This window comes from Electrophorus electricus, chromosome 10 (assembly GCF_013358815.1).
Source record: "Electrophorus electricus isolate fEleEle1 chromosome 10, fEleEle1.pri, whole genome shotgun sequence".
Classification (NCBI taxonomy): Eukaryota; Metazoa; Chordata; class Actinopteri; order Gymnotiformes; family Gymnotidae; genus Electrophorus; species Electrophorus electricus.
The window spans coordinates 1,818,326-1,830,940 of record NC_049544.1 but is presented as its reverse complement, the minus strand read 5'-3'; the positions used below and the strand labels follow the sequence as shown (position 1 = coordinate 1,830,940).

Here is a 12,615-nt window from a genome sequence, read left to right as displayed (position 1 = left end):
TTATGGGAATTAGGCTATTAGTGGCCCCCTTAATCTCTCCTCCAGCCACTAGGCTTATCTGTGGGAAATAACTTATCTCAGCTACCTTTTAAAAGTGTAAACGAAAAGTGTTTTTCACCTGTCCACAGCGGCAGACTCGACGCTTCCCAAGCTTGACTAAAGCAGCACGTCCATTTATTTATACAGGTCACATTAGTCATGTTAGTTCTGTTCACAATTTACTTTTCGCTTCATCTGGGAAGGGTTGCAATTATGTGAGCTAAATGACATTTTCTTTACAGTGTGATATAAAGATTGGACGCAAGAAATACCCACAAAGAGAGATAGCAATAAATCTGAGAACCGTCTCTTGACGTACCGTTTATTTTTTTACAGGCACGTTCAGTTTAGTTCACTACTTGACTACTTGGCGCGCAATAGAATAATTACTGCTTTATAGCGGGCTACTTGCTGCCCTCTAGAGGATTGTTTGTGTAGCGTAATTATACACTATTGCATTATCTGTGCAGTTTGTAAGGGACAGCCTAGAAAAATATAAAGCTGCAAAAATACGTTTATTTGATATTAGTATGCTAATAACCTAAGTATTTGAAAATTTCTCATCCATAATTACAAAATTACTTCAGTCTATTTGATAAAATAAATGAATGATAAGCTACCGTAATAATACATGTGCCCAAATCAAAACACTGAATATTACATTGAATACATTGAATATTAATCTTACCTCTCAAACGTAGATTTCTTATTGTTGCAATGTAGTTATTACAGTGAACAGTATTCTCAGTTGCTCTAATAAACTTTTTCATTTATGATTACTGATACTCAGCTTACTATTAAATATCGATTTGCCGCAAAAGGTTACGTCATGTCGTCCTGGAAACAAAACGATCGCGAGCAGACTTTGCCCGTCATAAAGCTTTTCAGGAAGCAGCGCTGGTACCGAGTGTGGAAGGTAAGATGGAAACTCTCCCTAAAATTAAGTTAAATCTAGTCATAAAGAAGTATCAAATAGATAGACATTAAAAAAATAATCACTAATATACTGCAGAGAAAGAGTAACAGAAGTATCAGCAATTGAAAATTACTTTGAAAACCTGGAGTCTTTTCATTTTGTGTATGTGTGTGTGTGTGTGTGTGTGTGTGTGTGTGTGTGTGTGTGTGTGTGTGTGTATATATATATATATATAAGATTTTATGTATTATTAACCATTTCAATTTACTCTTCCTCATCCCTCATTTTGGTTAGTCAGACTTAACATGGAAAGACCAGCAGTGAACACCAGTGAGCAGCTTCCCCCTGCCTACAGCCCCTCATACTCCCAACACGATATCCATGGAAAAGAGAACAGGACTGGTGAGGAGGTTGGTCAGCACAGCAACATAGATATGCCAGACAGTGCTCCCCCGGCATATGGCCAGAACTTGGAGGATGTTAACTGCTTCTCAGAAGCTGACATCAGAAGAGGTGGGTTGAACTGTATGTGCCTGGTCAGAACTAGAGTTATTAAACTCAATTACTATAACCCTTTATCACAATATTATGTCTTTGTTTAAGCAGTTTTGTGCCTGTTTGTTGGTATGAGGGTACTCCAGTGTTGCTGGAGTTTTTTCATGTGTCAGTGTCCTTGTTTGATTGCTAAAAAAATGCAGCCAACACCACTGGTCAGAAACTAATAAAGAGTAGGAAGATATAACTATCAGATCCTGAGCTGGGCTATAGGCCAGTCAAGCAGACCATTATTGTCATCGCAGCCATATACAACGTGCATTACAGAGTCAGAATAAATAACATTTCCCCTGGAATCAACGTGCAAGGTACGTGTACACATGTTTAATACTGACAGTATTATCAGTACACCTACAAGGTGTTCCTACTAAACAAGTCTTTCTAATAACATCCATGTAATTGTAGAAGTGAATGTATATGTTTCAAAGTGTGCTAGTAAGGTCTACCAATTTCTGCATGATTTTATTATTAACAGTAAAGCTGGATAATCCATGACAAGATAAAAAAATATGCATAGCAAGGTTTCCATCTTTGAATTCAGTGATTGGAAACGGCTCATATGTTTGCGTACAGGTTTTGTGAGAAAGGTGTATGTGACTCTTATGGTTCAATTGCTGATAACAATTGGCATCATCTGTGCATTCCTCTATTGGTGAGTCAGACATTTATTATCACAAATTAATGCAACAATTTGATCAGGTTTTTGCAACACCTTTTGAATTATCTGGATTTATTCATAAATGTCTGATAAAGATGTGACCTCATATTAGGAATGATGCCATGCTGCAATTTGGAATTCATTGGTATTCCAAAGATGGAAAGTATCCTTGTTTTGAGGCATCAAAGGAGAATATTCTGTTGTATTCCCATGCAATGGCATCTGTTGAACCCCCATTCCCAATGGCAAAAATGCTGAATTTCTTTAATTTTTAAAGTGGACTAGGGTTAGGTTCAGGGTCATCTGCCTGATGATCAGTTCAGGTCCAAGTGTTTAGAAATCCTTTTCTAATTGCCCGTTGTTTTATTTGGGCCATGGTGCACCTGAACATAAATCTGGAGGTAACCAAAATGACGTGTTTTTATATGGCAGGGAGGGTCCTACGCACACCTGAATTTAATTACCCTCAATGAGCTTAATTATTCCATAAAGATATAGCAATGCAATATGTGTGTTGTTTGTTATATGTCTTTATTTATTATGTCTTAGATAAAAATTTAATGACATTTTAGGAGCCAATTATGCATAAATCTAGATCATTTCAAAGGATATATTTTTTGCAAACCATAAATGAGTAAATTGGACCAGAGGGTTGAGAGAGCTAAAATTCTCTGTATATGGACTTTTAACATTAAAAAATCCTATTTAACTGGTTCTTTGATTGAAATACCTTTGGAGGACCACTTTCTTCTCTGTATTTTACAGGGACACCCTGAGAACATGGACAATAAGGACCAACTGGTTCAATTACGCCATGATGTAATTATTCTAAAGTGTTCATCTGCCAAGTGGGCTTAGCAGTGATCTTATCTTAAACCCTGAGTCACACAATTCTGAAATGCTTTCTTTTTGTGATTTCCTCACAAAGGGCGACAACATTCGTTCTCATCATGGTGCTTTCGTGCTGTGGGGACATACGTCGAAAGGTTCCCTTGAACTTCTTTTTCCTTGGACTGTTTGTAAGTAGGAGTTCAACCAGCCACAAATCTAAGAATGCACTGATTATATGCAGAACTTTACAGGTTCTAACTGGCCTCTCCTAAACAGACCATTGCAGAGGGTCTGCTGCTCGGATCAGTGACAGTGTGAGTACTTAGAGTGTGTACTGATTACCAAGAACTTATAGGTTTACTTTAAAAGTGACAGGCATTAAGGATATAGTGTATAGTTCAAACAAGCCCCCAAAAAAGGTGGACTACAATACCGACATGTTTGTTTTCAGGTTCTATGATGCACAGGCTGTTATGTGGGCTGTGGGGGCCACTGCTTTGGTGTCCTTTGCTCTCAGTGTGTTTGCAATGCAATCTAAGGTCAGTATCATGTTAAATTTATGACATTTAGCTGGTACATTTATCCAAAGTGACTTAAAATATGACAATTTGAGTAACTGACGATTAAGGGCCTTTGGTCAGGGGCCCCAACGGTGTGACTTGAACTGGCAACAGAATGCAATGCTATGAAAAGGTGTTTGTCCTTTTCCAGATTATCCATTTTGATGACTTATATTTCTACTTTAGCATGCAGCATGATCAAATATGCAACAGTAGGACAGATTAACTGTCCCCTCTAGTTAGTACAGCCTGTTTGTTGAGGTTCTCTGTGGGTAGGTTTAGGGTTGGCCTTGCAACCAAGGGCAGGTTCAACGCAATCTTTGTTAGAATTGGTGTTTCCTATTCCTTTATAATCATGCATAGCATTACCCCACTGATAGCTTGAGAGCTTTGAAACTAGGCATCTCACTGGCTTTAAGTCCACTGGGAAAATCATATAAGGCTTCCAAAACCCTCAGAACACAAATCTTCATATCTTCATTCCAGAAAAAAAATCACAAACTATGCCTTCCGTCAGTTTTTACTGACATTATTTTGTGTTTCAAAATCTATTTTCTCTTTGTTACCTCGGCACCAGAAGCAGGAAGTTGGACACCTAACTATTTTTTCCTGAGAGGCTGTTTGGTCAGGACGTATCCTATTATAGCTAAGTCCAGCAGTCTGGAATTCAGCAAAGAATAAGGGCTTAGAGGGACTGTGGGTTTTGAGTGTTATTCATAGTTAAATTCTAAAAATTTAGAATTGTAAAACATATCCTGTGTTTCGAGTTGCATGTACATATGCATATATATACACTTAAAAATAAATGCAGATAAGTGTTCAGACTTGCTGTCCAAACTTTTTTGCCTTTTAGTGGGACTTCACAGTAGCTACTGGTTCGATGTGGGTAATCTGCTGGACACTGATTTCATTTGGATTACTTTGTGCTATCTTGAGATCCCAGGTCAATAATATGACTATCAATAATCAATGAAGCTATATTATCTATAGTATTAACACTATTAACAGTTCTTCATCCAACTACCCTTATTCTACTTTTTTTTCCCCAACAGTATCTTAACATTGTGTATGCATCTCTGGGAACATTGGTCTTCTCTATTGTAAGTATTCATCTGAATGTTTGGAATGTGGAAATCCATAAAGCCCTGTAGAAATCAATGGGATCACCAACACAGGTGTCAAATCTTTCTCTCTTTCTGCCTCTCTCTAGTACCTTGTAATGGACACACAGCTAATGCTAGGTAAAAAACACAAATACAGCATCAGTCCAGAGGAGTACATATTTGCAGCGCTGAATCTCTACATTGATATCGTGGTCATTTTCCTGATGATACTTCAATTGATTGGGCTCAGCCGTTGATGGAACTTGTCAGCACCTACCAAAAAGAGGCACTGTCTATCCTCCAACCATTACTCCATTTTTTTTTTTTTTACATTTATGTAATTATGGGTAGCCTTATTACTGATATGCATGAAGCAATAAAGTCTAGATACATCGTTATGAACTCAATCACAGCAGAAAGCTGAAAACAGATGACAGAATAATTTTTTTTTTTTTTAAATCAGCGAGCTCACAAGCTAGCTGATATGAGTTGCCAGTGTCTTTCAATACAGATGAGCTGCAGAATATCTGCTACTGCTTACTGCCTGAACAGAGTGGCACTATGAGACTGGACTTCCTGCCTACATCCTTCACATAACACTCTTGCCCACATTCAGATCAGTTCAGACACCGCTGTAACCGTTCTACTGTTTAAAATGATCATGCACAGAGATGGAGTTATAAAGTTCACCACGGGGGGCACCCTTTCCGTTTCATTTACCGTGCCCACCAAACATCTATCACAAGTTTTGAAGCAGTAACAAAAAATAATAATAATAAAAAGTCAAAAGAAGTCTGGCTTTGATGCAGCTCTCTCACCTGCAGCATGCAGTACGTCTATGCTTGATAAACCTGACATTCAAATGATTTTTTGATGACAAACAGTGACTAGTTCTCTCTGCTGGTTTAGGCTGGTTGTCGACTGACCAAAGATTACAGAATGCCTACAATGCAGATATACGTTTTTTTCCCCCCTGTGGGCTATTGAAACGAATGAAAAATGCAAGAATTAAGCGTATTTTACTTCTGTAAATAACAGCAAACAAACAAACAATACAGATTTCATACGCTGTCTAACCTTTGCTTACGGATTGTGGTGCCGGGCCAAATGTTTGATACGTCATTTCTTAAGGCTTCCTTTAAGCTACACCTAGGTTTTTTATATAGCAAATTAAAGTTAAAATCAACTACATTTGTTTGCTATTATTGGTCAGTCAGAGGATGTATATACCATAGGATGCATATGATTTTCCAACCACGTTTAGGATAAATCCATTCGGAGCAGTGAACTGTTTCATGACCTACTACTACCCCAACTACGGCTAATTTTATCAAACCCTAGCAAACATTCCCTGTGCCCGTCCTCGAATGCCATTGCGTGAACCGGCCCGGTGGCGCAGTCTATCCCGGTAAGACCACAGCAAATCCCGAGCGTGGGCTATGCCCACATTACCGTAATGCTCTGTATATATGTCCGCATTGCACGCCAACTTGCTTGCGATGACAGACCTGTCATGGCGGATTCGGAAGGAAGAGTGCATGAACTGCCGAAAACGCTCTCAGGTGCACCTGGAACCGCGAGAGACATGAGCCCCGTTACGAAACACAGGCCTCGGAGCGCACGGGGCGTTCCCAGCACGAAGGAATACTGCGAAAAACTGCAGGAGTGGATGTGGCAGTACTACTGCGGTTACGCAAACTGGCAAAGCTGGGGCTCCTTTCTACCCGGTTTCGCAGCGCCGGGGGCGCCGACACGGGGGCTCGAGTGGACGAACGCAGACCCGCGCGGCTGGGTCGAGCGCTCGTGGGGATTCGCTGCACCTTCCGTCCCTGCGCCCGCGACAACGTCTCCCAGTAGCGCGAGGCCCCGAGAAGTTCCTGATATTCCACCTGCGCAGTTCACACAACAGCAGCACGGAAATACGCAACCGCCAGGTAAATAAGTCACATGAGTTCATTTTACTCCTATATTTCATGTTCCCCCTCTTTTCAAATGGGTAGCGTTAGCGGGCCTATTTAGCTCTTAATTTCAGGCCAGCGAGTGCATCGCGATTGTACTGGCAGCTAGTTTCGCACCACCAGTCACATCTGGGTGGCGGGCAGCAAGGTGCCTGCACGTAAACGTGTAGCCTACAGTTTAGCTGGGCAATGCAATGCAGCGCTGCTATCCCTCTAACTAATGTGCAACGTTGCCTTAGGTCGGGAGTATTCGGTTCCCTCTCCTTTCCAACGGTTCCTGGCGGAGATGCTGGATTTCTTCCTTCTTTTCTTCATAAAAGCAGCCGTCATTCTCAGTATAATGTACATGAGTGGAATGAAGTGAGTCGTACATTTTTTCAAATATTCTTTTCAAATAATTCTGTACAATTTTGTATGAGATGACGACATTAGCAATTCCCTTAGCATTTACACAATTATGCTTGATGTAAAAAAACAAACAAACAACAAAAAAAAAAACTGCTCAACTTCAAACTCTAATAGCAGTCAGTAAAATAGTTGCTCTGAGGGGAAAAATGTTCTGATGATCGTCCTTTAGAGGGTGGGGCTTTGGAGAAAACGTTGCATGGAGGGTGTGGGACTCAAGGGAGGGGGAGAGACACCAAGTCTGGCAGGGCTTAGCAAAAGCAAATAAATCATGGCCTGTTTGTTTTGAATCGCTGCTACGTAGAGCGTTTTCGGAATAGTAGAGCAGTATCAGTATAGGCAATGTTAAATGGAAGCAGTAGCTTAGTACTTAAGGTGCTTGACCCCTACTCAGAAGGTTGCTTGTTCAAGCCCCACCAGCTTGCCCCTGTTGGGCCCCTGAGCAGGACCCTTAACCCTCAGCTGCTCAAGTTGTACTCAGACATAATTGTAAGCTTTTTTTGTATAAAAGTATCAGCTAAATGTCATAAATGTAAATCACAGTAATGGTCATATGCAAATGAGCAAAAACCTGTTGGGGATGAACCTCCAGAGAAGAGAACAGATGTGAACTAAACTCACAACAGGAACTCCTCTGAGCGCTGTACCTGTTTAACCTGTGTGTTTGGACCACGGCTGCTTTGGGGTGCATTATACACAACCTTTACGCAGACTTGAAGTACTTAGTTGTTATCCAAGTTATTTGTTTGAAATAAGTGGGTTTTTAGAAACGCCGATATTTTATAGGGACCTATCGAAGTTTGCCCTGCACTTCGTTGTGGAAGAGATGGATGAAGACACATCAATGGAGGAGCTGCGAAAGATGATGCTGGTGGCCCTGGTGTACCGGATACTGGTGTGCTTCTACGAGGTCGACTCCTACGCATCCGTCACACAACGGGTGCAGTGAGAACCTGGCAGGCTGGATTATTTGAACACGTGTGAATCATGTTTCAGATCGTATGTATATGGGGCGCCGGCGGAGCCACTCCGGGTAAGTTCCTGATTGGCCTTCGGGTGGTCACGTGCGACACTGCGGTCCTGACGCAGCCCAACCGTGTTCGCGTCGTGCCGGCGACCAATGTCAGCCTGTCTGCGTAAGTGCTGACCTTTTTATGCAAATCAGGGAGTTGTTGCTGTGGTGATAAAGTGAACAACAGCACTTTACTGCCAAGAGCTACGTTATTCTTGAAAGCATGTGGGTTTCTTTGACACCGTGTTCACGTGCCTTTCCTTTTAGATCTGCAGTGCGAGCCTTGAACAAGAACTTCTCCATTGCCTTCTTCTTCCCAGCGTTCATCACGCTCCTGTTTTTCCAGCACAACAGGACTGTGTACGACATTGTGGCGGGGACTATTGTGGTCAAGAGGAACAGGCTCAGATGATCCCGACCAGCCGTGGTCGCACGCGAAAGCGGAAAAAAACAACCACATTCTGAGGTTAAACCTCCAGACAAGAGAACAGATATGAACTGCAACAAAATCAGGAACGCTTCTTTAAAGCAGAAACCTGTTAAACCTCAAGTGTTTTTCGCTCTGTGTTTCCAGTGCGAGAACTCTTTAAAGCCCAGGTTACTGCGATAAAAGTCTTTTTTTTTTTCCCCGCACTGAATAAACTTTTTTTTTCCACCATGAATAAACTGCATGAACAGCTCTAAATATTTCTGAAGTTCACATATACTTTACCTGTGCTAGCTTTTGGGACACAGATACACAGTCATAACCAAGCCAGTCAGAATTGCATTGTAATTTTAATTACAATCAGGACCCATCCTGTATCTGAAACTGATGAATTGTTTTGTCCAGTTAAACATTTTCCAAAAAAGTATGGCCCTTGTGTTTTTGTTGTTTGTTTAATTATTATTTTTCTTTTGAAGTTATCAGAATGGTATGCTTTTTTTTTTGTTTGCACACAAGCACCATGCATGGCTTCCTCAGGTCAAAAGGTCAAAGTAACACTCTAGGTGTTGGATTCCTTTTAGAATGCAGTAGTCCTGACGAAAATCTTCATCACAGCAACCTGGCAAAAAGTCATCACTACAGTATAACCAAATTCACACCTTTTGTACATTTAGTACTGGTTAATTTAATAATATATATTAAATGAAATATATGCACACTTCTTGGTCTTCTAACCCTTCTAAGTTTTCCAGTGCCATCTGGAATTGAGTGAAACCCGCATGGTGAAGCAAATCTCTGCTGTGGAGTCCAAAATATGCCTCATGGCCCATGTATGTCATTACAGTTTACATTTTACATTTACGGTATTTGGCAGATTCTCTTATCCAGAGCGACTTACAAACGTGCTTTGTCATTTACTCATAGAATATATCCAAGTACAGTAGGTTCGACTCCAACATACCAATGAACTAGAATACTGTAGAATACAGGGATGAATGCTGATACCTAGAAGTGCAAAATACATAAGGTCTGTCTTAAACAATGATAAGTACAATATACAGTAAGTGCTAGAGTTTGTTAAACAACATAAACAATACTCTACAATAAGTACTAAATTAGTCAATATGGGAGCAGCGTCAGTTGTCCTTTAAATATTCTGCAAATAGACGGGTCTTCAGTCTGCGTTTAAAGACTGCAAGGGACTGCTGTCTGGACAGCAAGTGGGAGTTCATTCTACCATCTTGAAGCCAGGACAGAAAATAGTCTCGATTAGTGGTGGTTATGTCACGGTTTGCAGCCTTCAATGGATAAATCACACAGAGCAGTTTCCGAAGGGTCAGACCTTACTGTTGATCTGATCGGCCAAGGTTTACACCAATATTTCTCAACTGTGAAATAAAGAATCAGTGTTCCTGCCCTAACTCCAGGAATATTTGATCTGCATAACAGGAAGTTAAACACTTTGTAAAGGAGGCTGGAGTGTATTAACTAAACCTGAAATGACACAAGGTTAGTAATATTTAAACCTGAAATTATGCAATGCTAGTATGTGTTAATTAAAGGTGAGCTGATGTAAGCTGGTGATGTAAGAGGTGTCTCCAGTGGGTTACGAATGATGCAAAACTTTTTCGATCTTAAATTATATCATGTTCTTTAAAAATGCTCAGTTGGTTCTGCTACACTGTATAATTGCAGTTATTTTAAAAATCTGATACAGGTTGCCCTGTAATTGGTCTTGTTTCTTGAAACAGAATAACCTTCCTTATTCAACAGATTTGAAAGGGCAGTTAAAACTCCATTGTACATCCCATGCTACAGTCTGTAGTATGCCAAGTATAGAATGTAGTGTTTTCTTTAATCAGAGAGCCTAGTTCACCAGTAGATGGGGTAAGAATGCTAAAGATTCCTTTATGTTCCCATCTTGCCACATCAGCTAGCTTTATCTTCCAGTGACTACTACCAATAGTAAACGCAGCCATGTGCCAACATGTCACATGGCAGATTTACTGGGGTGCATGTGTATTTCCATTAATCATTATCATAACTGTTGACACATTAAACAGCAAGCATTAGAAATGGTACCATATAATGTGACACTGTGCAGATTCAGGGACACGTGCAAACCCGTGATTTTAGGACAAATCTATTAGGTTGACATGACCTGCTCTTTGGTACTGTTCCGTTAAGCATGTCTGTGAAGATGTGTCCAGTCTCATTTTGTTGGAGGCCTTATCAGAGACTGGGCTTTCTCTTGCATGCACTTATTGTGTTGGGTCTCAACAACACGCAAAGGAAAGCTGACAGAGACAGATGGTTCTCCCTCATAACAGACCCCCTCTCCCCACAGATCTCTCGCTCTCTCTCTCTGTCCACTTCCTGTTAACACCCTGTCACTATCACCCCACTGTCTTCATAAACGCAACGCATGAGCAGGTCTTGACTCTGCTCTGCCTGCCCTGCGTCTATCCGACACCGAACTGCTGTGGCAGTTGCATGTGCTGTTATTCGGTGGGAAGCAAATTCATGTTTTGGTGTCTAGAGTTTATCCTTAAATAAGAAAACAGTTAGTGAGGTGGAAATGTGTTCTGTAAATAGGAAGACCTTCAGAGAACCACTAGTATTCTCTGTGGTTTGGTTTGATGTGACCAGAGCTGCAATCAAATCAAGCCACAATCAATGGCCAATACATGCTGGTTTTCAACCACTTATGTGCAGGTGCATTTTTCTAGTATGTGTTTTTGCCTGTCCTTTATCTGTTAGCCTACATGCATGTAGCAAAATTTCTAGTGCTCAGTTTTCAAATCTCAGTGCACTTTCATTCATGCCTTGAATGCATTGTTTGCATTGTGTAAGATGGGTGTGCACGTGTGCGCACTCCCAAGCGCACGCCTCTGCCTGCACATACACCGCTGTGTTTGCATGGGACCGTGAGAAAATAAAGATGTCTGAGTGGTCTGTGGGATGAAGGAAAGAAAGGACAGCCAGCCAGGGTGGCTGTGTGTTGTCAAGGGCTCCCTCAGAACAGCCTCATTGGCTCATTGTGCAGCGCTCCCACATTAATTGATGAAGTATCAGACTTGTTGTAGTAATGATGTCATTTTCAGCCAATCAGAGCCCATAGTGACTGGCACTGGAGGGTCCCGATTGGCTGTTCATATCAAGAAGGGAAGAGGAACTGGTTCACCACCAAAGACTGAAACACACTCGGAGAACGAAAAGGAGGACCTTGTACCCTCGAGGAAGATGGACAGCAGTGGATGAATATTCCCAGCTCCAAACAGTGAACATGTGACCTCTTCTCACGCCATAATTTTAATCCACCATGGCCTACTTTCCTTTGTAGGCACGTTTCCTCCCGACAGGGTTTTGTGTATAATGTCATGAGAATGCAGCACGCAGCCTCATGATGGTAAAAAAGAATTAGCTTCACAAACTGGGTTTACTGGGGCCACCCTATGCTACTGGGATGAGCCCTGCACACCAGGGAAAGCTTCTTACGCATGAGTATACAATAGCACATGAATGCAATCTGCCTTAAGATGCTCCCATTGTTTAATCTCGTCCTTGCATTTGCTTCGTGACCTTGACAGATTTGCGTTATTTAGTAGGTTGACATTTAAACTTGTGCTTGGATTTTTAAATTAAATCATTCTCTACTTACTGTGTATCCTGTACTTCAGCTTTGGGTCTTGATTTGTTTCGATATGTTCCTAGAATGCCCTGCATCATCCATATATATGATATGCATAAATCGATTTAGATTTAGAAATGGGTTCAACCTGTTTTACCTTCATTTCTTAGGCAACATTCAGTGATGGACCAGATGAACTGACATCTGAGGGAGCCGTTCTGGTACAAGCATGTGAATTTCCTAATTACATTGTGTATTTGTGTATTGCACTAGAGGTTCTGGATTGACATGCTTCGGGATGTGGTGTTCAGCACTGATAAGTTTGGTACAATGCCTAATAATCATAATCACAGACCCACACTGTATGGATTACATTTTGAAGGGTGTTGTAGGTGATACCAACCTCAGAGATTATAATTCTAACTTGTTACACCAGCTTTCCATCATTAATCTCATTATTATCATCCCTGAATGAAGTATTACCTTAAGAGGAAGAAATATGTAACCACGGCTGTATCAA

The 12,615-nt window shown here is 41.0% G+C and overlaps 2 protein-coding genes across 3 annotated transcripts; both read left to right on the top strand.

Annotated features, from left to right (window-relative positions):
• The first annotated feature begins 866 nt into the window (after positions 1-866).
• zgc:110410 (uncharacterized protein LOC553618 homolog) lies at positions 867-5,413 on the top strand. Its single transcript, XM_027007281.2, has 10 exons — positions 867-955; positions 1,254-1,468; positions 2,084-2,162; positions 2,934-2,987; positions 3,097-3,187; positions 3,276-3,313; positions 3,451-3,538; positions 4,413-4,502; positions 4,612-4,659; positions 4,770-5,413. Exons 2-10 carry the CDS (start codon positions 1,261-1,263, stop codon positions 4,917-4,919), a joined length of 846 nt encoding a protein of 281 aa, XP_026863082.1. The 5' UTR covers positions 867-955; positions 1,254-1,260; the 3' UTR covers positions 4,920-5,413.
• A 712-nt stretch (positions 5,414-6,125) lies between these two features.
• On the top strand, positions 6,126-8,891 carry fam8a1b (family with sequence similarity 8 member A1b). 2 transcript variants are annotated; one of them, XM_035530399.1, is made up of 5 exons: positions 6,126-6,596; positions 6,860-6,980; positions 7,812-7,920; positions 8,022-8,161; positions 8,305-8,891. In XM_035530399.1, the coding sequence occupies exons 1-5, from the start codon at positions 6,176-6,178 to the stop codon at positions 8,447-8,449; spliced, it is 936 nt and encodes a 311-aa protein (XP_035386292.1). In that variant the 5' UTR covers positions 6,126-6,175; the 3' UTR covers positions 8,450-8,891. The 2 variants fall into 2 exon arrangements, with proteins under 2 accessions (XP_035386292.1, XP_026863001.2); XM_027007200.2 differs by having other exon boundaries at positions 6,127-6,596; positions 7,812-7,935.
• The last annotated feature ends 3,724 nt before the right edge of the window (positions 8,892-12,615 follow it).

What these genes read in the sequence shown, in the direction of transcription:
- fam8a1b (XM_027007200.2), top strand. Translation starts at nt 6,176, where the DNA reads ATGGCGGATTCGGAAGGAAGAGTGCATGAACTGCCGAAAACGCTCTCA. An exon ending in CGGAAATACGCAACCGCCAG is followed by an intron (nt 6,597 to 6,859) that starts GTAAATAAGTCA and finishes ACGTTGCCTTAG; the next exon opens with GTCGGGAGTATTCGGTTCCC. An exon ending in TACTGGTGTGCTTCTACGAG is followed by an intron (nt 7,936 to 8,021) that starts GTCGACTCCTAC and finishes ATCATGTTTCAG; the next exon opens with ATCGTATGTATATGGGGCGC.
- zgc:110410 (XM_027007281.2), top strand. Translation starts at nt 1,261, where the DNA reads ATGGAAAGACCAGCAGTGAACACCAGTGAGCAGCTTCCCCCTGCCTAC. An exon ending in ATCTGTGCATTCCTCTATTG is followed by an intron (nt 2,163 to 2,933) that starts GTGAGTCAGACA and finishes TGTATTTTACAG; the next exon opens with GGACACCCTGAGAACATGGA. An exon ending in GTGCTATCTTGAGATCCCAG is followed by an intron (nt 4,503 to 4,611) that starts GTCAATAATATG and finishes TTTCCCCAACAG; the next exon opens with TATCTTAACATTGTGTATGC.